Source organism: Tursiops truncatus, chromosome 7 (assembly GCF_011762595.2).
Source record: "Tursiops truncatus isolate mTurTru1 chromosome 7, mTurTru1.mat.Y, whole genome shotgun sequence".
Classification (NCBI taxonomy): Eukaryota; Metazoa; Chordata; class Mammalia; order Artiodactyla; family Delphinidae; genus Tursiops; species Tursiops truncatus.
Window position 1 is genome coordinate 33,242,061 of NC_047040.1, and position 27,770 is coordinate 33,269,830.

A 27,770-nucleotide genomic window follows, 5' to 3' on the forward strand; every position below is an offset into this window, starting at 1 on the left:
GGGCTCGGGACCCAGGCACAAGGCCTAGTCTAGGTGCATCTGAGGGGACTGTCGTTTATTCACTCGCGCGACCACCACTAAAGCCGCTCGGCCCTCCAGCCTCCGGGCACTCGCCCCCCAGTGGCTTTCCCGCCTCGCCTTTCCTCTCCTCCTTCCCCCTCCTCTTAGCGCGTAGCGGAAGTGACGCCAGGCGTAGCGGAAGTGCCTCCCGCCGCGGTGTTGTGCTGTGGGGAAGGGAGACGGATTTGTAAACCCCGGAGCGAGGTTCTGCCTACCCGAGGCCGCTGCTGTGCGGAGACCCCGGGGGAAACCACCGTCACCATGTCTGACCAGGTACTGGCCTGGGAGCCATACGATGGCGGTGGCCGAGGCCTTACTCCGCACGTCCGCCAGCCGCTCGGCTGGGGCCGGGGATGGAGGCGCGGGGGAGGGGAGCCGGAATGGGGGAGGGGGCGGCCGGTGGGGACTGGGCTGGCGAGGGAGGGGAGTGGAGTAGGACCGGAGACGCCCGGGCCTGCCGCGGGCCTTCGGGAGCCGCCCTGGCCCTCGCCTGGCTGGCTCATCACCCCCTGTGCCCCAGCGCCTCCGGTCGCGGCCTCAAGTCGTCTCCCTTCTTTCTCCGGGGCCGACCAGGTGCAGAGAGCACAGCTTCCACTTTCCCGAGAGGGTCCGTGGGGAACCCGTGTGACTGCCTCTTCAGAGGACTCATTGCAAAAGCAGGGCCCTAGGCCCCAGTTATGTAACGGGAGAGATTACCTGCCCCGGAGCCTCCGTGGCCCTGAAAAGCGGGTGGACTCCACTTTTGGGTTCTTAGTCTTTAGATAGTCTTGGAGTGGGGGCGGGGGGGAGGGAGACATTGTCTGGTGTTGCTGGGAACCTAGAAAGCTCTGCCTTCCGTTCGGATTGCAGCTGGGGCCGGGCTGTCTCTGCTCTGCTCTGAGTCCTTTTCCGTGTGGGTGTGCAGAGCTGTCGCCTCTTTCTTGTACTTTCCTATTTCTTACTCGGGATTGGTTCAGTAGCTCTCCAGTTGTAAGAGAGAACTCTGAATAATCAAGAAACAAAGTAGAACAAAACTGCTAGAGCAACAGAAAGCGTTTCATCTGGGCGTTAACATGAAGATGACTGATACCTTTGAGGAAAAGGATAGGAAAACTTCGTGTATGTAGAGCAGTTGCAGAACATTTGCAGAAAGCTTCCTGTTATAGCAGAGTGCTCCATCTGAATGTTAATATCAAGAATTTACTTGGGATTTGCACTCAATCAGGAGTGTTTGATTTTATGTGGTAAGTTTTTCTTCCTCATCCTTTTCTATTTAACCATGTTTATGGCTAGTTTTTACTTTATAGGTTTTTTGTCTGGACTTTGTTTTGTTTGCTCAGACGACTTTGACTTTTTAAAGTATTTTTGGACCTTTTGCTTGTTTAGTGATAATTATCTAGAAAACTGTTTCTCATTCAGCCCCATAATGTACTTGAACTTTTAAAGTTAACACACTTATTCCCTTGGCTTTTAACCCAGTTCAGTTTTGTACCACTTGGTGAGAGCAAGTGAGGCTTTTGTGGATTTGTACTGTTGCGCAAAACGTACATTTATATTTTTAAGGTTAAACCATAATCTAGATTAGTTTTGGGTGGATCTTATTACTAACAGTCTAGATTAATTCCCAAATTGGTATGGGAATGGCATTATAACTGTCTCCCTAGATAGTTGTTTACTTGGTTACCAGGGAGGAAAGAACAGGTGTAAATGCTTAATTTCATCAGCCTTTTATTTTGATGCTCAGAAGTGGCTAGAAATCCTGTTGAAATTTACTATAGTCTGATGAAAGAGCAGTGTACAGAAGGGATTATACAGTAAATTGTAGAATTTATTGCTCCAGTTTGAATTCCGGTCATTTAAAAGAGACTTGAAGGAAGAAATAAAGGACCTAGGACACTAACAGGTGCCTCTAGGCCAGAGGTTCTTTAGGTTCTTTTCAGGGGGTCCTTGGGGCCAAAACAATTTTCACGATAATACTAAGACATTGTCTTTTCCACTGTCATTCTTTCATGAGTGTTCAGTGGAGTTTTCTAGAGATTGACATGACCTGGTATATCACAACAGATTAAAATGTATCAGTAGAAGCAGATGTGGAAATCCAGCTGCTGTTAAGCCAGACATTGAAGAGATTTGCAAAAATGCAAAACAATGCCACTTTTCTTACTAGTTTTGTTTTGAAAATATGTATTTTTTAAGATTGATGCTTCATTGCTACTTTCAAGAAATTGTGATTTATATACACACTACCATTTAATGAGGGTAGCATCATATCCTTACCAGTGTTTCATATTGCTATTATTAAAATTTTTCGGGACTTCCCTGGTGGTGCAGTGGTTGAGAATCTGCCTGACAGTGCAGGGGACATGGGTTCAATCCCTGGTCTGGGAAGATCCCACATGCCGCGGAGCAACTTAGCCTGTGCGCTACAACTACTGAGCCTGTGCTCTAGAGCTCGCGAGCCACAACTCCTGAGCCTGTGTGCCACAACTACTGAAGCCTGCGTGCCTGGAGCCCATGCTCCGCCACAAGAGAAGCCACCACAATGAGAAGCCCGTGCACTGCAATCAAGAGTAAGCCCTGCTCGCCGCAACTAGAGAAAGCCCATGCACAGCAACGAAGACAAAACGCAGCCCCCCCAAAAAAAAGTTTTTTTCATAAATAGCAACATGAAAAATATTTTTAATAAAAATACATTATTTGCTAATATATATTGGGTTTATTATCTTAAAATGAATTAATATGTATATAAAACATTTCTCAGTTTCAGTGTCTAATACTGCAAACCTCAATAGATATAACCAACTTCACAAAAGCTTTATGGGGTTCTAAATAATTTTTAAGAGTGTAAAAGAGTCCTGTGACCATAAAGTATGAGCACTGTTGCTCTAGGCTGATTGACCAATGTCGTTGTTAATAATAATCGGGACCCAGTACAATTTTAGTGTTGGGATGCTAAGGATTTAAAGAGATAGGAAGCTGAACTCTTACCCTGATGAGGCTTATGAGTGAGAGTAAGAATCCCAAGTTACTACTGTGCCATATCAGCAGCATGAGACTGAACCACTGTCCCCAAAAGACAATATAAACCAGGTTGTTTTAGAACAATGTATTTTCTGAGGCATCTCTCAGAAGGTTATTGTCTGTGCTAAGATATTGGAATTGAGTAATAATTTCAAGTTAAAATAGGTGGACAGGGCTTCCCTGGTGGCGCAGTGGTTGAGAGTCCGCCTGCCAATGCAGGGGACACGGGTTCGTGCCGTGCCCCGGTCTGCTGAGCCTGCGCGTCTGGAGCCTGTGCTCCGCAACGGGAGAGGCCACAACAGTGAGAGGCCCGCGTACTGGAAAAAAAAAAAAAAAAAAAAAAGGTGGACATTAAAGTCACACAAGACTTGAATTGCTGGGTTCTCCATTGACTAATGAAAAATGATTATTTTTGGAATTTGAATGAAATAATTTCTCATAATTCTAACAATGCCATCATTATCCAGTGTACCATTATTGAATAATCCTCTAATACAGGTTCTAAACCTGAGGATCATGAATCCTAAGGGCTGAAAATCCACTGAAATTGTATGAAGTTATATTTGTGCATGTGTATTTTTTTAGGGAGAAAGGATCCATAGCTTTCATAAGGGGTACGTGATCCCTCAAAAAAGGTGAAGGACTAGCCTTTAACCAATAATAGAGACCTGATTGGGTGCTCACTTTTAGCCTAATTTCGCGTTGCAGCAAAACTGAGCACTTACATAGAACAAGAAGTTTAATATCAAACTGGTAAGGGTAATTTGTACAAATATTTTTCCTTCTTCCTTCCTTACATTCACATTTATAGTGTTTTTTTTCACATCAGAATCATGAAAGGCAGCATGGACTTCAGCTCTTCAATTCAGGTCTGTTAATTTGTAATAATTGGATAACTGATTTGCTTCAAATGCTGACTGAATCTGTTGTAGCAGTTTTACTCTGTCCGTCCCCACCTCAGAGAGAGGGCGGGCAGAGAGGGAGAGAGAGAGAGATATTGATTGAATGATCTCCTTTTATCTTTAGTGAAGGATTTTGAAGCATTATGTAATTCTGGTTATCTGTTGGTACCTGACAGACTACTTCAAAATGTAATGGCTTAAAGCAAAAGTCTTGTTTTGCCCATAAATTTGCAATTTGGGCAGGGCTCTGTGGGTTGGGCTCATCACTGCTCCTTGATGTGTGGGGTCTCTGCTGGGATTACTCACATGACTGTGGGCTGTAACGGATGGGTTCTTCATATAGTCTCAAGGCCTCTGTGAGTGCTCTCGTCATGTATTCTCTTGAGCATGGGGACCCCAGGATATTCAGACTTATGGAAGCTCAGGGCTCACAAGAGAGTGTTCTAGAGAACCTTGGGTGGAAACCCCAAGCCTTCTAGAACCTAACTTTGGAAGTCACTTCTGCATTCTGTTAGGCAAATCACTAAGCCCAGCCCAGATTCAGGGGAAAGGCATTTATTTTTATTGAGATATATGTGACATATAACATATTAGTTTCAGGTGTACAACGTAATGATTCAGTATTTGTATATATTGTGAAATGATCACCACAATAGGTCTAGTTAACATCCATCACCACAATGGTTACAAATGTTCTTTTTTTTGTTTTTGAATTTTATTTAATTTTTTATACAGCAGGTTCTTATTAGTTATCCATTTAATACACATTAGTGTATATATGTCAATCTCAATCTTCCAGTTACAAATTTTTCTTGTGATAAGAACTTTTAAGATCTACTGTCAGCAACTTTCAAATATACAATACAGTATTATTAACTATAGTCACCAAGGGAAAGGCATCTAAACTCCATTTCTTAATAGGAAGAGTAACAAAGAATTTGCAATTATCTTTAGTCTACCACATTAATTGTATTTCTTTTGTTAGGATAGCGTTATTCCCTGCAGCATTCTTTATATCTCTCTGTTGTTGATGTTTGCTGATCTTTCTGTTAGCTTGAGATAGCAGGAGAATATGATAAACTAGGTGTATATTAAAGTTCATAATTATGTATACTATTTATGTCATAGAATAAGTATAACATACTTATAAGTATGTTAAGAATAAGTATTAACATACATAGCTGCATACTGTAGCTGACTTGAGCATCTAGTTAGTGATACATATATTAAACATTCCATGCCCCAGGAGAGGAATGATGTATTCTGTCTTCTCTCTGACAGATATACGAAGTGCTGCTAGTAAATGTTGCAAACATATTGATTATAATGAAACATTTCAAATAAAATGTTACCTGAACATTATTTAATAGTATTTTAAAAACTGAGTATGATTATTATGTTAGAGTACTCATGAAGGGGACTTCCCTGGTGGCGCAGTGGTTAAGAATCCACCTGCCAATGCAGGGGACACAGGTTTGAGCCCTGGTCCGGGAAGATCCCACATGCTGTGGAGCAACTAAGCCCGTGCGCCACAACTAACGAGCCTGTGCTCTAGAGCCTGCACGCCACAACAACTGAGGCTGTGTGCTACAACTACTTGTTGCAGAGCACGGGCGCCTAGAGCCCGTGCTCCGCAACAAGAGAAGCCACCACAATGAGAAGCCCGCGCTCGCTGCAACTAGAGAAAGCCTGTGCTCAGCAACGAAGACCAAACGCGGCCAAAAATAAATAAATTAAATTAATTAATTAAAAAAAAAGAGTACTCAGGGTTAGTGGAGTAGTTCAGATTTCAAAACTGTAAAGCAGTTGTCAAATATCTATTGACACTCATTAGCCCCCCATACCAGTTAGGATGTTTCTATTATAGGTTATATATTTAGTGTTGTAATCATTTATTTAAGTGCCTTTCTGCATTTTACTGTTTGCTTTTCAGGGTCAGGAATCAGGGTTTATTCACCCTTTTTTTCTGAAGTGCCTAGCAGAGTGACTGAATACTTAGTAAAAGTTTTTAAAGGAATGAGTGGTCAGATTCATTCATTTAACAAGTATTTATTGATGTTCCAGGCAGCATTCTAGGCCCTAGAATTGAAAGGTTGCCTCAGAAACGTGAAACACCAGGTATCTTTCTCCTCCTCTTTCAATTCCCATGGTGTTTTATTATTGAGGAAGGGTTGGTTGTCATGCAGTAGTTTTCCTTTTATGATGTGTTTGCATACCTTCTGGATCTTTAGTTCTATTAGCAATAGACCTAGTAACGTTATCTCCAAAATTGAATCATTTGCTTCTTCCAGGACATTGGGATATTATCCATTGTTATGGATAATAATAATCCTGCGCTGCTTGTGGGATCTTAGTTCAGTTCCCCGACCAGGGATTGAACCTGGGCCCAGGCAGTGAAAGCACCGAGTTCTAACCACTGGACCACCAGGGAACTCCCATTTTCTCTAAGTCATGTTTGGTATCCCATTTTGGAATGTATTAAAATTGTGTGTGGGTTTTTTTTGGTAGATTATTCTCTGATATTCTACTTTAAAAAAGTCATGTGGGTAAGGCCACACAGATCCTATTATTGAGTACCTTAGTCTTATGGTTTAAAATTTGGAATTCCTGCAACACGACTTAAGTTTATTTAAAGATATGTTGTATTTGTTATACTTTTATATTTTGACCATTCTTTTTGCATTTGATTGCTTTTACTGAGCTATTGAGAATCTGAAGGAAAAGACCTGAAGGAAGGAAGGGTGGAGTTCTGTTTGCTGGACCTGCTGTTCTCAATAGCCAGGGTCAGATATTTTTAAAGGTTTTACTGAAGATAAATATATATATGAAAAAGTGTACATAAATGTACAGTTTGCTGAATTTTCAAAAACTGGTCACATCCATGCAGCCAGCACCCAGATTAAGAACGACTGTCCAGGGCTTCCCTGGTGGCGCAGTGGTTAAGAATCCACCTGCCAGTGCAGGGGACACGGGTTTGAGCCCTGGTTCGGGAAGATCCCACATGCTGCAGAGCAACTAAGCCCGTGCGCCACAACTGCTGAGCCTGTGCTCTAGAGCTCGCGAGCTACAACTACTGAGTATGCGAGCCACAGCTACTGAGCCCACGTGCCACAACTACTGAAGCCTGTGCACCTAGAGCCCATGCTCCGCAACAAGAGAAGCCACAGTGAGAAGCCCATGCACCACAACGAAGAGTAGCCTCCACTCACTGCAACTAGAGAAAGCTTGCACGCAGCAATGAAGACCCAACTCAGCCAAAAAAAAAATAATAAAAAAATAAGTAAATTTATTAAAAAAAAAGAATGTCCTGACTACCTACATAGTTTTGCCTGCTTTTATACATTATAACTTTTTATAAGTGGAATCATACAGTATGTATATATTTCAGTGTATGGCTTCTTTTGCTCAGCATTGTTTGGAGATATGTCTATATTATTGTGTATAGTTGTATGTTGTTAAATCCCATTGCTACATTGCATTCCATTGTATGACTGTACCACAATTTACTTATCTATTCTGTTTTTGATGCACACTGAGCTGGTTTTCTAGGAGCTGTTTTTTAATATAAGCCAAATGCTACCTATTTAGAGCACCTCCTATGTCAATTTGGATTGCTTTTGGACTAAATAACAGAAAATCTGATATATAGTAGGTTAAACAAGTTTGCAGTTTATTTTTCTAATGAAGCAAGAAATTCAGACATAAGTAGTTCAGGGATGGTAAGGCAGCTCCACCATGCCTTCATACTTCTTTCCCCTCTGTCCTTAGCAGGTGTCTTCACTCTGATGCTTGTCTCCTTGCCGGCAAGGTTACTTTGTGTCTTGTTCCAGGCAGGAGAAAGGGATGGAGCAAAGGATAAAAGTATGCCAAAAAGTATGTACCAGCAAAAAGTATGTCACCTTCTATCTGCATGGCCAGCACTGCATCATGTGGCCATAAGAGAAGATTAGAATTTTTTGTTTCTTTCTTTTTTTTGGCTGGCAAATTTAGGCTTCCCTTTGTAAGGAAGAAGGGGAAAATGGATCCTGGATAGGTAATTAACAATGTCTGCCATACCTCTAAATCTGCCTGCTAGTACTTTTGGATACAGTGAAGCCAGTTTGTTCTAGGCTTTGCATAGGTCCATAGTCTACCTGCAGAGAGTAAGGTTTATATAACCAGCAGGATTTCCTTTTCTTTTTTTTTTAAATATAAATATATATATATATATATATTTTAACTTTAAAACATTTATTTTTGGCTGTGTTGGGTCTTCGTTGCTGTGCATGGGCTTTCTCTAGTTGCAGCGAGCGGGGGCTACTCTTTGTTGTGTGCAGGCTTCTCATTGCGGTGGCTTCTCTTGTTGCAGAGCATGGGCTCTAGGCACGCGGGCTTCAGTAGTTGTGGCGTGCAGGCTCAGTAGTTGTGGTGCACGGCTTAGTTGCTTCACGGCATGTGGGATCTTCCCAGACCAGGGATTGAACCCGAGTCCCCTGCATTGACAGGCAGATTCTTAACCACTGCACCACCAGGGAAGTCCAACCAGTGGGATTTTCAATTATAATCTTTAGTTCCTGAGAAGTTGTCTTTGTTTAGTGTTTAACTGCAATTCTAGGGTTGAATGTAAATTTACGGAAGTCCCAGTGTCTTGACAGCTTGACTTAACTTCAAGTTATGGAGTTAAGTCTGGTCAGTTTTATTTCAAATGTCTAGTACTGTCTCATTAAATTTGAACATAGGCAGCATGCACTGAAAAAATGTGTGTGTGTGTGTGTGTGTGTGTGTGTGTGTGTGTGTATTTTTAGAATTGTGGTAAATCCATTGAAGTATGAGGGAGATGACTTTATTGTAATTTGAGGGTTTGTATCTTTTTTTTTTTTTTTTTTGCTGTACGCGGGCCTCTCACCGCTGCGGCCTCTCCCGCTGCGGAGCACAGGCCCCGGACGCGCAGGCCCAGCGGCCATGGCTCACGGGCCCAGCCGCACCGCGGCACGTGGGATTCTCCCGGACTGGGGCACGAACCCACGCCCCCCGCATCAGCAGGCGGACCGCCAACCACTGCGCCACCAGGGAAGCCCGAGGGTTTGTATCTTTAAATAATGGATACAGTTATTAGAATCATCCAATTTTTTTTTTTTTTTTTTCGGTACGTGGGCCTCTCACTGCTGTGGCCTCTCCTGTTGCGGAGCACAGGCCCCGGACGTGCAGGCCCAGGGGCCATGGCTCACGGGTCCAGCTGCTCCGCGGCATGTGGGATCTTCCCGGACCAGGACACGAACCCGCATCCCCTGCATCGGCAGGCGGAATCTCAACCACTGCGCCCCAGGGAAGCCCTAGAATCATCCAATTTAATCCTTGTTGAGCTTTCTTCATTAGGAAATAAAATGAAATAAACTGATGTACAGTGAGAACTATGGTTAACAGAATTTTTGGGAACTTTGAATGTATTTTTAATGAAATGTTTTGTTATGGAAAAATTTAATTGAACGCATATACCCATCTCTTGGCCTATCGTATTTCATTTGCATGACGCCACTCCACTTCATAACATTATTTTGAAACTAACCCAGACATTGTGTCTTTTCATCTGCAAGTATTTCAATATGTATCTCTAAAAGAGAAGGACTTTTTCTTTTAACAAAACCAGGATACTGTTGTCCCACCTTTAAAATTGAACAGGTTTCTTAATGTCATCAAATAAGAGTAAATGTATTCTTTATTTTTAGTTTTCCCCAGAATCCCCCCTCTTTCAGAAGAATGAACAATCCTTGTACAACTGGAAGGGTCATTGACAGATTGGGGGTAGTTAAGTGTGGTGCTGTTTTCCTGTGATTGAATTGTCAACATACTGATTGCCATAGTGATTTTTAGCAAAGTTCTTGTTCTTTTGACTTTGAAATGGCACAATAAAAACCTTCTGTTGAATTCTGTACATTTGTAAATGAGGATTGTTGTGTTCTCTGTCTTTTCCTGTCCAGTTCTTCTTTTCAGATCCAGCTATCTTCTATTTCTAAGCTGTTTAATTTATATCTTGGAAAGAAGAGTTGGTAGTGCCTGGTGTCTGATAAATTCCTTTTACTGTTCCAGTTACCATGATTTAATCTCTAGATGACACAGACCAGAGAATTTAGAGGTTTCCAGTTCCTGTCTTTGATCTTGTACATACGTTTACTTTTCTTTACATTACCAGTTTCTTCTGCTCTGGGGGCTGTGTAACCTTTCCAGCCAAATCAACCAGCCCTCTCTGGGATTCTCTTTTCTCTGATGACCTACTGTCCCACACCCAGTGCTGAATGCTTTCACTGTTTTGTGACTAGTGTGCCATACCATTCTGTATTGGCTGCTTTTTTACAGGGGAGAGAAGGAAAGAAGGCATACAAAAGACACTAAGATCACTGGAGACAAACTTTGGCCTTTTTTGTCCAAGATCTTCTCATTTTCCAGACTAGTTTGTCAAAGGAAAAGAAAAAAAAGATAGCACATGAAAAGTTGGGTGACTGCATTAGGCAAGCATGAGGCTATTAAACAAGTGGGTGTAGATGACATTGCTCTAGTTCTTCAGAGTTAGGAAGAGATCACCAAAATGGAGTGACTAGGGAAAGTGGCAGTTTATTTTTGGAAATTTCAAATCCTAGTATTCACATGTTCTTATGAAATTGAAGTGAATTATCTCTTATTCCCAACTGTGAATATAAAACACTGAAAGGATTTTGTTTGTATTGACTATTGTATAGTCAATACAGTAGAAGTATGAAGCGTTAGTAAGATTTTGTGGTATGATACAGAAAATAGTGCTGTTAGCTTAATTCAGCCAGCATTAAATAATTGCCTGGTATTTGCCTGACACTACAGAGATTATAAAGATGAAAAACTTGGACCCTCTCCTTGTAAACTTGTAGGGAAGTCAAGACATAGAAAACTGTCACAGAAAATGTTAATTTAACAAGTGTATTGAGTATCTTCAAAGTATATACTAAACACTGTGCTTGACCAGAAATACAGAGGAGTGTAAGGCATGCCAATAAGGAACTCAATCTGGTGGCAGACGCAGGTATGCAAACATGTTATAATAAGATTAAAGTAAGCAGTATGGGAACATTTAAGAGGGTGATGAGGGAAATCATTTTGTAGGAAGCGATGCTTGAGTGGTCTTGAAAGGCGAATAGGGTAGGAAAGGGCATACCAAGCAGAGGTGATTAACATGTACAGAGATAGTGGAGATAAGGTAGAGAGTACCATGTTTAAGGAATTGTAGATCAGTGTGGCTGGAGCAAAAGATATTATTAGCAGGAGAAGTAGGAGAACAAGGCTGGATTGCTACGCAGGGACCAGCCCACAGAAGACCAGTGTATGTTGGCTAAGGAGTTTGAACTTAATCCTGAAGGTTCTTGGCAGATCAGATTGCATTTTAGAGAAATGGCTCTGGTTGTAGTTGGGAAGAATTAATTGAGGGGAGCTAGACTTGGGGCATTTGTTATGCTATTGCAGTAATGCTAATGAGCGACAATGAGCGCCTGAACTAAGGCAGTGGAATGGAAAGAATGAGAGTCACTAAGAGATATAATTGTCAAAATGATGAATGATTAAGTGTGAGATTTAAGAGAGGAAGAGTAGCCAAAGATGACTACTAAATTTCTGTTGTGGGCAGCTGAGTGTATGGTAACCATTTATTGTAATTGGGAATCCAGGAGGAATTGTAGTTTTTTTGATTCTGGTTTTCAGAAAGAGGAGTTAAAGCTAACAGAGGAGTTAGAGATAATTCATTCAGTTTTGGACACTTAAATTGAGGTGCCTATGGGGACATCCAAAGTGGAGATAGATGTTCAAGCACTTGAAAAAATGAGTGAAACTCAGAAAAGTTGTCAGGTTGGTGAGGATGGTTGTGAGTCATTAGTATCTGAGAGGTAGTTGGAGTTATGGGTCACCCAGGAAGAAGAAGAAAAAGAGGATTAAAGACATGGAACCTAGAGGAGCATCAGCATTTAAGGAAGTGGTCAGGATGAGGAGACAATGGAATGTTGGAGGCCAAAGGTAGAGAGTTTTCAAGGAAGAAGTCATAAGTATCTGTTGGTTAAAGATGAGACTTGAAATTTTCCACTGGGTTTAGCAATAAGGAGTTGAACTGGTAACCTTGGTGAGAGAAGTGTCAAGTGGAATGGTGGGATATAAACCAGAGTACAGTGGGTTGAGAGTAAAAGTGGAAACAGCAAATGCTGAGTACTCTCATAAGAAGTTCGAAGAAAAAGATGAGGCTGACTCCTCGAGAAGACAGTAAAGGGGGAGTGTTTTTAAATTGAGAATAAATGCCATAAAGGATATGAATAAATTGCCAATGGGAGCATTAAAGGAAAATATTAATCCCAGTTGGAAGGTTGAGGGGTGCCGTGGTACCTGGAAGAGTTTTTTTAAATACTGGACTTCAGGTGATGTGTGGGATGGATTTTTGTGAGATGATTTCAAGAGAGGTTGAGAGAGGATATGTATTACAGGTAAAGGAAACAGGAACAGCAAAGGGCTGAAGGTGGAAGAATGTTTATAGACATGTTCAGGGAATAGCAAATAGTCCAATTTAACCAAATCCTTGGTTTGTAAAGGAAGTGGAGAGAGAAAAATGAGAATTGAGCTTGGTAATGGAGGAACTGAATGAGGTGCTGCGGAGTTTGGTTCTAGGCCTTAAAGCACCTTTTTGTTAGGGGTAGTTATACAGTCAGAGAAGCTGTGCTTTAGAAAGAGTTCTGAAGCAGTGTGGACAATGGATTGGAGAAGGGGGAAGAACTCTTTTGTTCTGAGTAGCCTCTGTAGCTACCCTGTCTAGGAAACACTGGAGCAAAATCACTCCCATTATGCTGATGTATTGCTGCTCCGGTTGCAGGGGGATGTTTTTCTCCTTGTGGTTAACTCCTATAAAGCTTCTTAACACCCCTTCTCTTAGTTAAAGAGGACTCAGCGCTTCTTTGCTCTTTGTTGCCCTGCACTGCGTGGAATAAGCTGTCCTTGTCCTCTCTAGATATGTAAAGGAAGAAGGAACTGTTAACTCTGAATATAAATTCATAGAAATGTGGTTGTGAGACTATGTTTGAAGACAGTCTTCTAGTTTTCAGGTGAAATACTGTCTCACTAAAGAAGGTTAATTTGGCCTGCTGCCATAATACGCGGTAGTCAGCAAATGTTGAAAGTACTGCAGAATGGTAAACAGGCAAGGTTTCACACTAATGAAGTCAGTTCTGTTATCTAAGCATTTCCCTGGACTCTAGCCTGTATCTTAAATTTAAAAGCTACTACTTCTAGTTTAATATATTCAATAAATTTTGAATGTTAAAGAGTTTGTTAGTTTTCACTTACTGGTATGAGATAAACAGGTAATGGCCTTGTTACTTTACTTCTGAAATACAGTATAGTTGGTTATATTCTTATCAAGCATGGATTAACAGCTTGAAATTGCTGTGAATCATAAAAAAGCATATATTTAAATAAGTGACTAATATGGTGGCCAAACTAAGGTAAAGTGCATGGGAAAGCTACTTTTTGTTGTTGTTGTTTTTTAAATTAATTAATTAATTTTTGGCTGCGTTGGGTCTTCATTGCTGCGCATGGGCTTTCTCTAGTTGTGGTGAGCGGGAACTACTCTTCGTTGTGGTGCGCGGGCTTCTCATTGCAGTGGCTTCTCGTTGCGGAGCATGGTCTCTAGGCGCATGGGCTTCAGTAGTTGTGGTGTGTGGGCTTCAGTAGTTGTGGCTCACGGGCTCTAGGGTGCAGGCTCAGTAGTTGAGGCGCAGGGGCTTAGTTGCTTCGTGGCATGTGGGATATTCCCAGACCAAGGATCAAACCCGTGTCCCTTGTGTTGGCAAGCGGATTCTTAAGCACTGCGCCACCAGGGAAGTCCCGGGAAAGCTACTTTTATCACACCATTGACTGAAATTTACCAAGCTACACCTTTACTAAAAATGGCTTACTTTTCTTAGATACTTCATGGCAAAGTTGTTCCAACTAGTTTATTCTAACTTCATTTTCTTTTCAATATGCCTTCATTTGAAATTATCTTATTTATTATTGTATAATTTATAAGAGGGCTATACTCTTTTGTCTTCCAATTTTGTCTCCTCTTTCCTTTTACTACTTACTCTGTTTGGGCTTTTTTCTTATTCCAGTTTAAGTCTCCTAATTTTTTTTTTTCAGCCAAGCCTAATCTTTTAAAATCGGATATACTGCTTCAGATAGTCTGAAATAATAGCTGATACAAAACTGATTTGTTTTGACTCAAGACTACATTAGGCCAATACTTTGCTATTTGATTTTCCTTTCTAAATAGACTTTGCTTATGTTAATATGATTAATTTATGTTTCTTAGTACAGTTTTGTAATTGGAGTAGTTAACTTCTCCCAGTAGGTTGTGAGAAAATAATCTTGGATTCAACATGTTTGGTTAAGGATTCATGGAGAAGAGCTTCCTATGACTAATAGGAGTTGACTGAAGATAATGGTTTCCAGGTTGTTCCTTTGTGTAGCAGCAATAGCACCACCTGGTAATTAATTAGAAATGTATATTACAGCCCTACCCCAGACCTACTGAATAAAAAACTGGGTATGAGGCCCAGCAGTCTTTTAACAAGTACTTTAGGTGATTCTGATGCTCAGTGAAGTTTTAGAACCATTACTATAGGATTTTTATAGTAAAAGAGACTTCTTTCTTGATTTTTAGTGATCTTTAGAACCGGTGTTTGAGAGAGTAATTGACTTAGGACCTTTTTTGCTTAATTGTCTGGCAGAGCAAAGAAATGCTTGCTGTATTTTCAGGGGCAAGTTTCGTACCGTAAGTCAAAGTAATGGGTGAATAATTAAAATAGCATATAGGAACTTTTATCTTTATATGTACTTTTCTTTCAGGAGGCAAAACCTTCAACTGAGGACTTGGGGGATAAGAAGGAAGGAGAATATATTAAACTCAAAGTCATCGGACAGGTGAGTTTCATTATTTTTCTCCTTTGACCCCGGAATGTGTGAATGATTTCTGACACACAGAGAAAATGATTTAACTAGGGCAAGTTATTTAAAAATGGCGATTCATTTACTACATATGCATCTGTTGGAGGCAGAAGAGGGTGATACTGTTTTCTTAATTGCTCTGCTAGGCAGATATAGATCACCTTAATTTCTTCTAATAAAACTTTTTTCTTGGTTAGCATGCTTCGGTGGCAAATATAGCGACTTCTCTTGAGTGATAATGCTAGGACCCTTAAACCAAAGGGCCTCTCAGGCCTTTTCTTGACCCCTTTCTCCTTCTTGGCACCTTATTTCTACAGACTCTGGCCTGTATCTTATTGACTCTTTTTGAGATGTTAACAGATAATTAAAGTTGAGCTGAAAATTATTGGAGGAATGCATCTTCATAGTTTTTTTTTTAAGGGACAAAAGAAAGAACTAGTAGACACTCACCATGGAAGCATGAGAGTACCATTTCCCCACATTCTCTGAAACATGGGATATTAACAGTCTTTCAATTTTGGGCCAGTGTAATAGCTAGACATTTTATTTTGCATTTCTCTGATTATCAATGAGGTATAATTTTTTTGCCTATTACGTTTATATTAATCGTGTGTTCATATCCTTTTCCTATTTTCTGTGATCATGTTATTTTGAAAATTTTTATTAAGATATAATTCCGATACCATAAATTCATCATTTAAAATGTATAATTTAGGTGCTTTAGTATATTCACAAGGCTGTACAACCATTACCATTATTTGATTCCAGGACATTTTCATCACCCCAAAAAAGACACAGTGTATTCATTAGCATAATTCCCCATCTTCCTTTCCCCCCAGCCTCTAGTAACCGCTAATCTACTTTACTTTCTGCGTTTGTGGATTTGCCTATTTTGGACATTTCATGTAAATGGAATTACATGATTTGTGACCTTTTTGTGTCTGGCTTCTTTTATTTAGCATAATATTTTCAAGGTTCATTCAAATTGTAGCGTGTTTCAGTATTCCACTCCTTTTTATGGCTGAATAACATTTCATTGTATGATATACCGAGTTTGTTACCCATTCATCAGTTAATGGACATTTGGGTTGTTTTCATATTTTGGCTATTATGAATAATATTGCTATTAACATTCATTGTAAGTTTTGTGTGGATATGTTTTCAGTTCTCTATATATCTAGGAGTGGAATTGTTGGGTCTAATATAGTAGTAACGTTTTTAAACTTTTTGAGGAGCTTCCAAACTGTTTTTAGTGGTGGCCGCACCATTTTACATTCCCACCGACAATGTATGAAGGTTTGTTATTTTACATTCTAGTTAATATTTGCTGTTGTCTTTTTTTAATAGTCATCCTAGCGAGTGTGAAGTGGTGTCTTGTGTTTTTGATTTGCATTTCCCTGATGGTTAATGATGAGTATCTTTTCCTGTTCTTATTGCCCATTTGTACATCTTCTTTGGAGAAATGTCTATTCCGATCTTTTGTCCATTTTTAGATTGGATTACTTGTCTTTATTTTTGAGTTGTAATAACTCGTCATATATATTTAAGATATTAGATCCTTATCAGATAGATGGTTTGCAAATGTTTTCTCCCATCTTTGGGTTGTCTTTTCACTTTCTGAGTTGTGTCCTTTGCAGAAACAGTTTTTAATTTCGATGAATTGAATTTATTTTTTCTTTTGTTACTGTGATTTTAGTGTCATATCTAAGAAACTATTACCCAATCCAGGGTCGCAAAGATTTATATCTATAGAGTCTTCTAAGGTTTTTATGGTTTTAGCTCTTACATTAAGTTTTTGATCATTTTGAGTACTTTATGAATGATTTTTGTATGAGTTTGAAGAAGAGTCTAACTTCTTTCTTTCGCATGTGGCTATCTATTTGTCCCAGACCATTGATTGAAAAGTCTGTCCTTTTCACATTGAATTGCTTGACATTTTTGTCAAAATCAATTGACCATAGATATATATGGGTTTACTTCTGGGCTGTCAATTTTATTCCACTGATTTACAGGCATACGTCAGAGACATGCGGGTTTGGTTCCAAACCACTGCAATAAAGCGGATCACATGGATTTTTTGTTTCCCAGTGCATCTGAAAGTTATGTTTACACTATAATGTAGTTTAAGTGTGCAATAGCACTTTGTCTAAAAAAACCAATGTACATACCTTAGTTAAAAAATGCTTTATTGCTGAAAAGTGCTAACCATCATCTGAGCCTTCAGTGAGCCTTTTTTTTGCAGGGGTAGGGTTTGAAATATTTAGAGAATTACCAAAATGTGACACAGAGACCCGAAATGAGCAAATGCTATTGGAAAAATGGTGCCAGTAGACCTGCTCAACTCAGGTTTGTCACAGAGCTTCAGTTTGTAAAAAAACATAGTATCTGCAAAATGCAGTAAAGCAGAGTGCAATAAAATGAGGTACGCCTGTGTATGTTTGTCCTATGCCATGGAGTACCTTTTTAACAATTACTGATTTGTAGGAGTGCTTTATATTTTCTTGATTTTTCTTGTCTGTTATATATGTTGTGAATATTTTCTTCAGGGTCTCTTAACTTTTGTGGTGCTTCTTACTGTATAGATGGTTTATGTTTTTATTAAGTCACATTTATCAATCTCCTTTTTTTTTTTTTTTTTTTTTTTTAGTGGTTTCTGAGTTTAAATCTTGCTTTAAAATAAGGATTTCCCAGTGTCAAGATTAGGGAAAAAGTCTCTCCCTAAGAAGAACAGAAAATACTAAAAATTTTTTTTAATGTTAGCTCTTTAATTCATCTGGAACTGATTTTAGCTTATGGTGTGACGTATTGCTCTAGAAATTTTGTCAGTTTGTGAAATTATACATAGGACAAGAATTTGTATTTATTTATTTATTATAAATTAAAAAAAAATTTGGCCACACCTCACAGCATACGGGATCTTAGTTCCCTGACCAGGGGTTGAACCCAGCCCCTGCAGTGAAAGCGCTGAGTCCTAACCACTAGACTGCTAGGGATTTCCCTGTTATTTTTAAAGATAATTATAGTTACAGGGCTTCCCTGGTGGTGCAGTGGATAAGAATTCGCCTGCCAATCCAGGGGACACGGGTTCAAGCCCTGGTCCAGGAAGATCCCACATGCCGCAGAGCAGCTAAGCCTGTGCGCCACAACTACTGAGCCTGTGCTCTAGAGCCCACAAGCCACAACTACTGAGCCCACGTGTCACAACTACTGAAGCCCATGCGCCTAGAGCCCGTGCTCCACAGCAAAGAGAAGCCACCGCGATGAGAAGCCCGCGCATGGCAACGAAGAGTAGCCCCTGCTCGCCGCAACTAGAGGAAGCCTGCGCGTAGCAACAAAGACCCAACACAGTCAAAAATAAACAAATAATTAATTAAAAAAAATTATAGTTACAAACAAAACATGCAACTTCCACTAACACGTATTTGTGAATGTGATATGTAATCATTAGGATTGGCTTTGAAATTTTTACAGTATGCAAGTGCCAGTATTTTTTTCTGATGGTTGCCTGGTAGTTTACTTGACAGTCTGGGTAGAAAAAAATTATCTGTGATCCCATATATCAATTTGACTGACTCATTTCACTCATGCAAGAGAAGCCAGACTCTGTGTGGTGACTTTTTATGGCAGGAGTAAGTGTCTGTTATTTTGTGGTCTACGTCCCTTTTGTAGGTTTTACCGTCTTCAGTGACACTTCAGTTGTGGGGGTACTTTTTGTTTTGAGTTGCCTTTGGGAGTTTGTGACAGTTCACATTTTCATTTTGAAAACAGAATAGGCATGCAGTTCTGAAGGAATGCATTCTTTCACATACATACTTTTACTTACGCTGCTAATTATAACACCTCAAACAGATTATCTTTATGTTCGTTTTATTAAATTTATTTTGAAATGGGTATATAGCAACTTTGAGGATGATTAGAGTATTTTAATAAACCTGTTAGGAATGCTAAAAAGAATATTTTGGTGGGAAAATATAGGAGACAAGGTATACATTTCTATTTGTAGTATATGTGTAATTAAATAATTTGTTTCAAGCAAAGCAAATAGCTTACACAGAGAGTGACTTTTTTCCCTCATATCTCCGTAGGATAGCAGTGAGATTCACTTCAAAGTGAAAATGACAACACATCTCAAGAAACTCAAAGAATCATACTGTCAAAGACAGGTTTGTATGTTATAATATTAAATTCAGTGCTTTATATATCATTAATTTTTCTTTCTTGTCAAAAGAAAAGTAATCCTTTGAGACTTCTCTGGTGGTCTAATGGTTAGGACTTTGCAAGAAGAAAAAGATCATCTAGGTGTTAGGATAAGTAAAACAATAAATATTTGTTTCTGTTTTGGTTTTTTTTGGCCACTCTGCGTGGACTGTGGAATCCTAGTTCTCTGACCAGGGATCGAACCCGCATCCTTGGCAGTGAAAGCGCAGAGTCCTAACCACTGGACTGCCAGGGAATTCCCTGTTTCTGTTTTTGATATTAATTGTTATGCTCAGTAAAGTCTTTTAATTGGGGCTCAACTAGCTCACATTTGTCATAATGATGGGAGCTAAAATTGGAAACGAACGTATTAAGTGCAGTATGCTAATAGGTACTTGGATACATTGTCAATTACTGTTGACAACAACTCTGAAGAAAATTATATGGTCTTTTTACCTCATCTGTAAATGAGAGAGTTGATTATTGAGAAAAAACAGTGCAAAAGTGAAAACTAAACTGATCCAGAATTGAAGGTGCTAGGTTTGGGGAGATAATATAACATCAAGTTAGTATAATTTCTAGCTTTCTTTTTTATGCTTCAGAGTCTACAGTCTTTAGAAGTTTCTATACTCAGTTCACAGAGGCTTGATAATTTTTTTCTTATATTTGCTGATATACGAGGAATGGGACACTCAGTATATCTGAAGTATGGAATACTTACCCAATAGAGAGAGATTGAATCATCTTTCCATTTTGATTTTATAGACTGGTTTCTATAGAAACTTTTTTGACTTCAGCATAAGATATTTCTTTTTTGAAAGATCCTATAGTTAAAATCAAAGAATATTCCACTCTTGTCAGTCATGTTTATTCTTTTTTTTTTTTTTTTTTTTTTGCGGTAAGCGGGCCTCTCACTGTTGTGGCCGCTCCTGTTGCGGAGCACAGGCTCCAGACGTGCAGGCCCAGTGGCCATGGCTCACGGACCTAGCCGCTCCGTGGCATGTGGGATCTTCCCGGACCAGGGCACGAACCCGTGTCCCCTGCATCAGCAGGCAGACTCTCAACCACTGTGCCACCAGGGAAGCCCAGTCATGTTTATTTTTAACATAACCCTGGAAATAATTTTTATTTATTTATTTATTTATTTATTTATTTATGGCTGCTTTGGGTCTTCGGTGCTGCATGTGGGCTTTCTCTAGTTGTGGCGAGCAGGGGCTACTCTTCGTTGCGGTGTGCAGGCTTCTCTTTGCAGTGGCTTCTCTTGTTGTGGAGCACAGGCTCTAGGCTTGCAGGCTTCAGTAGTTGTGGCTCGTGGGCTCCGGAGTGCAGGCTCAGTAGTTGTGGCGCACGGGCTTAGTTGTTCCACATCATGTGGGATCTTCCCGGACCAGGGCTCAAACCCGTGTCCCCTGCATTGGCAGGTGGATTCTTAACCACTGCGCCACCAGGGAAGTCCCAACCCTGGAAATAATTTAAAACCAGGGTATTTCCTGGTGGTCCAGTGGTTACGACTTGGCTCTTCCCTCTTCCACTGCTCCCAGGTTCAATCCCTGGTCGGGGAACTAAGATCCCGGAAGCGTGGCCAAAAAAAACACAAAAAATAGTTTAAAACCAAATACAGGGTAAGTTTGCAAGGTCTCATATATTTAAGTATAGTACATATTGGAAGATAGTTTGAATCTTTTTGGATGTTTTTGGGATAGTATTGTATTGAAACAGTGAAAATCTTAACACATTTGTTATTGAGCAGAACTTTCTAATACTTTTGGACTAAATGATTCTTGATTTGTACTTATTAGTGAAGTTATTTCTCTTTAAATGAGCCATCTATTCTCTTTTAGCTATTTTTGTGGAATAAATGATTAGAAAAATATATTTTAATACCTTTTGTGATATTTATAGTGCTGTAAATGGCATCACAGGTTTACTGTAGTTTATCTGGCTTGCTCCTGTGCTTTACCGAATTTCTGATTTAATCTGTTTAAAAACCAATTTTGCTTGTACAGTTGGAAGCTAGTGAGGCTGCTCATCCAATATCTGACTTTATCTTTATGTTAGCCTACAGATTTGAGAGGAAGCTATATAGAATAGTGGTTAAGAATGCACAGGCTTAGGAGCAGATTTAGCCTTCAGTTCTTGGCTAGCTTGTGTGCCTTCTCCATACCTTAGATTCCCTAGCTGTGAAATGAAGGTAACGTGATAATACCTACCTTCCAGGGCTGTTGTGATGAAAATTTATGATTATGTTTATAAAATACTTGGTACAGGGAGTGCCTAGCAAATAGTTGGTACTCAGCAAATGATAATTATGATAGAATTAGCTCTCTAGTTTTATTATGTTCTACATATTCTGTTGAAACTTTCATATTTGGTTTTTGTGCATCAAAGTACCTGTTATCTCTTCTAAGATTTGTATATTTGTATGTTTTCTACCTTTTTAGGGAGTTCCCATGAATTCACTCAGGTTTCTCTTTGAAGGTCAGAGAATTGCTGATAATCACACTCCAAAAGAAGTGAGTATAATTTCTTCTCTGATTCAAGGCATATTTTAAATTCTGCATTGAATGATTTGGTTCACTGGTACCATTAAACTGTCCTTTTCTTGAATATTCTCTGATTTAACTGGTATATCATTTGTTAAAGAGAAAAATTATCTTTTGAGTTGAACTTCCCTTGTATTGCCTTCAAAAAGTGCCTGTAAAAAGAGAGGTAGAAAGTAGAAAATGAGTACTGAACTTGTCATAAGGCACATACTACGTCTTTTTGAGGATGGACAGATGGTCCTCAAATTTGGCAGATTTCTGGTACATTTTCATGGTGATGGTGACCTTCACAGTTCAATTTTGACTTTTGACCCATTTTGAGAACTTAATATAGAAGCTTAGTGTATATTAACATAGTTGGCTCTATCATCTTGGTTTACATTTTTTAATGCTTCTGTGCCTTTATTTGTGTTATTGTATGTATGGACTGTTTTCTCTGTTTATATATTCCACCCTCTCTATTCCCATCCCCACTGCCACCCCCCAGGCATTTGAAAGTAATAAAGTGTGAGAGAGAATGTGTGTATTTATATTTACACAGATTCCCCCCTCCAAATACAAAATAACATTTTTGATATTTCTGATAGTGGGAACAGTGTATGGTTATTATTAGTTTTTTGGTTTAAAAACATTTCAAACTTACAGAATTATGAGACTAGTATAATATTCTCCTTTATAACCTTTTTCCTAGATGCACCAGTTATTAACATTGTGCTATGTTTGCTTTTTTGTTCTCTCTGTATATACAGATTATCATTATTGGTGGGCCATTTGATATGGGCCCTTTATCCCTAAATATTTCAGTGTTATTGTTCTCCTAAGAGCCACAGTTAAATTATCTAATTTAAGTGATTTAACCTTGATACAATACTGTAATTGAATATACAATCAAAATAGTCTGATTTTACCATCTGTCTCAGTGAGGTCCTTTATAGCGCCCTCCCTTTTTTTTTTTTTTTTTTAACTTGACCTGGGATCTTATCCAGGATATGCATTCTAACTAGTTATCATGCCTCTTAGCTTTAATGTGGAACAGTTACTCAGTCTTCGTTTTTCATCACACTGACATTTTTTAAAAGAATTCAGGCCGGCTATATTTTAGAATGTCCTTCAATTTGGGTTTGTCTGTTGTTTCCTCATGATTAGATTCAGTTTTGCATTTTTGGTAGGAGTAGCACAGAGTGAAGCTGTGGAATTCCGAGTGCATCGTATCAGGAGTTAGATGATGTCCATTTGTCCTGCTATGGGTAATATTAACTTTGGTCATGTAGTTAAGATGGTAACTGCCAGATTTCTTATCCATTGTAAAGTTATCATTTTCTTTTGTAATTAATAAGTAATTTGTGGGGAGATACTTTGAAACTGTGTGAATAATGACGTTCTTTAGATATTGGCCAGTGGGGACCCCTTCAATTTGGCGTCTTTCCTTTCTGACACCTCTCCGTCTCTTTAGAAAGTTTTTATTTTGAAATAATTTTCAATTTACGGAAAATTTGCAAGAATAGTCCAAAAAACTGTACTCTTTTCCGCTTAGATTCACCAGTTTTTAACATTTTGCTACCTATGCTTTATTATTCCCCTCCCCCCACATATAATATATGCGTGTGTATATATATGTATATATCATCCAAACCACTTGGGAGTGGGTTGCATGCACCATGCCATTTACTAAATATTTTAGTGTGTATTTCTTAAGAATAAGTATATTCTTTTACATAACCACAGTACTGTTAATAAAATTCAGGACACTTAACACTGTTAGAAAACTTTAGTCTTCAACCTAATTTTGTCATCTGTCCCAATTATGCCTCTTATAATAAATTTTCTCCCTCGTCACAGGATCCAGTTCAGTATCAACATATTTTATTTAGGGGTCTCTTTAATTATCTTTAATTTGGAACAGTTCTTCAGCCTGTCTTTGTCTTCATGACATTTACATTTTTGAAGAATACAAACCAGGTATTTTCTAAAAAGTCTCTCAATTTGGGCTGTTCTGTTTCTTCATGACTAGAGTCGGATTATGTATTTTGGGCTGGAATACTACATAAATGGTGATGTGTCTTTCTCAGGGCATAATATCTGGAGTATCTGAAGTCCCTTATCATTGAGTTTAACAGTTATCTTTTTCCTTTACTGTGTAGTTACTATTTTTCCTGTTTTAATTGAGTAATTTGTGGGCACATACTTTGAAACTATGTGACTATCCTTTTTCTCATCAAACTTTTCCCTGTAGGTTTAGTATCTACGCACTTTCTTAAGTACTTCCTTACTGTCTGGCACAAGATATTCCAAACTCATGTTGTATTTTCCCTGTCCTAGCTTGGCATAATCTCTGCAACACAGAAGATACTTAATACATTTTAGTGACACCTCCCTCACTATCATTAAGAGATTTATCTTCTTAGAAGAAGAATAATGGGGCAGTGGGAGAGAGTAGGTATTTAGGGAGTGACCTCTTTGTACTGCTGTTTACTCATCTCTGCTAATGTATTACTTTTTTTTTTAATTTATTTATTTTTGGCTGTGTTGGGTCTTCGCGGTCTTTAGTTGCGGCGAGCGGGGGGCTACTCTTCGTTGCGGTGCATGGGTTTCTCATTGTGGTGGCTTATCTTTGTTGTGGAGCATGGGCTCTAGGCACGCAGGCTCAGTAGTTGTGGCTTGCGGGCTCTAGAGCACAGGTGCAATAGTTGTGGCACACGGGCTTAGTTGCTCTGCAGCATGTGGGATCTTCCTGGACCAGGGATTGAACCCGTGTCCCCTGCATTGGCAGGCAGATTCTTAACCCCTGTGCCACCAGGGAAGTCCCTCTGCTAATGTACTCCTTAAAGCTGATGGCTTCATATTCTCCATAGTTTGAGGACATGTGCTGCCTTCCTGATTTAAAGGTTCCTTGTAATGTTTGGAATTTTAGTCCTTGCAGTATTTACCAGGCTATATGTGCAATTAAAATTAAATTTTAATAGCCTCTTTAATTAATAATTATTTTAATATTCATATGTCTATCACAATCAAGATACCCATAATACTAGAGCCAATTAATCACTTTAAAAAAATTTCTAAATCCACTTAAGTCTATGTTTTATTTTCAGATTTCTTAGCATATTTTAAATTTTTTTTTTTTTGCGGAACGCGGGCCTCTCACTGTTGTGGCCTCTCCTGTTGTGGAGCACAGGCTCCAGATGCGCCGGCTCAGTGGCCATGGTTCACGGGCGCAGCCGCTCCGCGGCATGTGGGATCTTCCCAGACCGGCGCACGAACCCGTGTCCCCTGCATCGGCAGGCGGACTCTCAACCACTGCGCCACCAGGGAAGCCCCCTTAGCATATTTTAATTTTCACATTTTGTAATTCAGCACAAAATTGTCACCTATAAAATACTGATCTTGGACTTTCCTTTGAAATGTTATTTTTAATTTCTTTTGTGATCCACTATAGTTCATTGGAAACAGTGATGGTTTTTGTTTTCAGTCTGCCTGTTAACAGTGCTCCTTAACTCTGTCTGCACATCAGAATCAACAGATTTACAGTCCTTTGCAAGCCTCACTGAGTGTAACACCTGGGTTTCTATGCCACACCAAGCCCCCTTATGTACTCTTTTATTTTTTAAATAAAGAATACTTGTGTTAAAAATAAATAAACGTATTAGAAAACCAAACTACCAAAGTATATAAAATGGAAAATACACTTTAGATATCTCTTCATTCCCATTTCTCAGAGGCAACCATTATTAATAATGTCTTTTAGAAAAAAATTCCAGAATATTTCAATGCATATAAAGCACATTAAAAAAAACAACTTAATTGCTTATACTTGCTTAATGTTCTGTATAAGGCATTTTAAAGGGTCTTTTTTCTTCTTCTTTTCCTTTCCTTTTCTGTAAGAGTTGAGAAGGACTGGTCTGAAAAATCTAGCTTATACAATTGGAGGTGTCAAATAAGAGTAGAAGTATAGTAAGTTTTCTTCATTGAGTGGTTACTATCAAAGAAAATAATAGTTATATGCCAGAAGGAATTGTAGATGACAAAGCAAACCACTTAGAAATGAATCCTTAGGCAGTATTTTTCTAACTAAAACCACATATATTTCAAAGTGAGATCAGGTTTTTTGAAAGAGATTCTATCAAGTAATTACATCTAGAAGTAAAATGCGTTTTAGAAAATATGCCATCAAACTATTATTTAAACTATTATATACATGTTTGATTAGATTTAAAACTCCCTTAAGGTACTTTTCAGAAACACTTAAATTTTATATGGTGAATAAACTGGGACGTGAAGTTGGCTCAGCAAAGTAACATGAATGACTACATAGACATAGTATCAGAGGAAAAGATATACCTCTCTGTTCTTTAAAACTTGGTTGTTTTGGGCTTTCTGGTGGCACAGTGGTTGAGAGTCTGCCTGCCGATGCAGGGGACACGGGTTCGTGCCCCAGTCCAGGAAGATCCCACATGCCGCGGAGCGGCTGGGCCCGTGAGCCATGGCCGCTGAGCCTGCACGTCTGGAGCCTGTGCTCCGCAACGGGAGAGGCCACAACAGTGAGAGGCCCACATACCACAAAGAAAAACAAAACAAAACAAAGCAACCTTGTTTGTTTGTTTGTTTTGTTTTGTTTTGGCTGTGCCATGCGGCATATGGGATCTTAGTTCCCTGACCAGGGATTGAACCCATGCCCCTTCATTGGAAGCACAGTCTTAACCACTGGACCACCAGGGAAGTCCCCCTCTCTGTTCTTTAGATTAAAGGAAACAGTATTCTTTTTTTTTTTTTTTTTTAATAAATTCATTTATTTATTTACGGCTGCGTTGGGTCTTCGTTGCCGTGTGCGGGCTTTCTCTAGTTGCGGCGAGTGGGTTCGTTGCGGTGCACGGGCTTCTCATTGCGGTGGCTTTTCTTGTTGTGGAGCATGGGCTCTAGGCGTGCGGGCTTCAGTAGTTGTGGTGCGTGGGCTCAGTAGTTGTGGCTCACGGCCTCTAGAGCACAGGCTCAGTAGTCATGGTGCATGGGCTTAGTTGCTCCGCGGCATGTGGGATTTTCCCGGACCAGGGCTCAAACCTGTGTCCCCTGCATTGGCAGGCGGATTCTTAACCACTGCGCCACCAGGGAAGCCCGGAAACAGTATTCTTAATTTTAGAACAGGATAACTATGGATTACTTTTGTATCTTTTTGCACTTTAAAACAGTGGCCACATAATTGCAGCCAATTAAAAAAAATAGTACTTTTATATTGTACTACTAACACTTTTCTTTTCTCTTACAGTTGGGAATGGAGGAAGAAGATGTGATTGAAGTTTATCAGGAACAAACAGGGGGTCGTTCAACAATTTAGATATTTTTATTTTTTCTTTTCCCTTAATCCTTTTTTATTTTTAAAAATAGTTCTTTTGTAATGTGGTGTTCAAAACAGAATTGAAAACTGGCACCCCATCTCTTTAGAACATCTGGTAATTTGAATTCTAGTGCCCATTATTCATTATTGTTTGTTTTCATTGTGCTGATTTTTGGTGATCAAACCTCAGCCCCATTCATATCGCCCTCTCCTTTTTAAAAATTATGTGTGTGCACAGAGAGGCCGCCTTTTCCAGGACTGTGCATTTACAGGCTTGTGATAAATAAGATTGACTAATGCGAGTGTTCATAATGACTTTCCAATTGGCCCTGAAGTTCTAGCATGTGATTGCTTCACTCCTGGACTGTGACTTTCAGTGGGAGATGGAAGTTTTTCAGAGAACTGAACTGTGGAAAAATGACCTTTCCTTAACTTGAAGCTACTTTTAAAATCTGAGGGTCTGGACCAAAAGAAGAGGAATATCAGGTTGGAGTCAAGGTGACAGAGGTGGTGAAAATAATGACTAACTCCAAAGATGGCTTCACTGAAGAGAAAGCATTTTAAGATGAAAGAAAAATCTTGTCAGAAGATCCCAGAAAAGTTCTAATTTTCATTAGCAGTTAAAGTTATTCATGCAGAAGTGTATACAGCAGAACGCTGCTCTTTTTGACTTTATTTGTACTTTTTGGCCTGGGATATGGGTTTTAAATGGACATTGTCTGTACCAGCTTCATTAAAATAAACAAAATATTTGTAAAAACCGTACCAATGTTCATTTTT

The 27,770-nt window shown here is 39.4% G+C and overlaps 1 protein-coding gene across 7 annotated transcripts; it reads left to right on the plus strand.

The window, feature by feature from the left end:
• Window positions 1-177: 177 nt before the first annotated feature.
• On the plus strand, window positions 178-27,755 carry SUMO1 (small ubiquitin like modifier 1). 7 transcript variants are annotated; one of them, XM_073807383.1, is made up of 6 exons: window positions 190-333; window positions 7,731-7,835; window positions 14,826-14,900; window positions 19,010-19,087; window positions 21,563-21,634; window positions 26,922-27,755. In XM_073807383.1, exons 2-6 carry the CDS (start codon window positions 7,806-7,808, stop codon window positions 26,988-26,990), a joined length of 324 nt encoding a protein of 107 aa, XP_073663484.1. In that variant the 5' UTR covers window positions 190-333; window positions 7,731-7,805; the 3' UTR covers window positions 26,991-27,755. The 7 variants fall into 7 exon arrangements, 6 of the variants coding, with proteins under 6 accessions (XP_019794666.2, XP_073663484.1, XP_073663483.1 ...); XM_073807382.1 differs by lacking the exon at window positions 7,731-7,835 and adding an exon at window positions 3,890-3,929 and having other exon boundaries at window positions 194-333; XM_073807384.1 differs by having other exon boundaries at window positions 199-333; window positions 7,734-7,835.
• The last annotated feature ends 15 nt before the right edge of the window (window positions 27,756-27,770 follow it).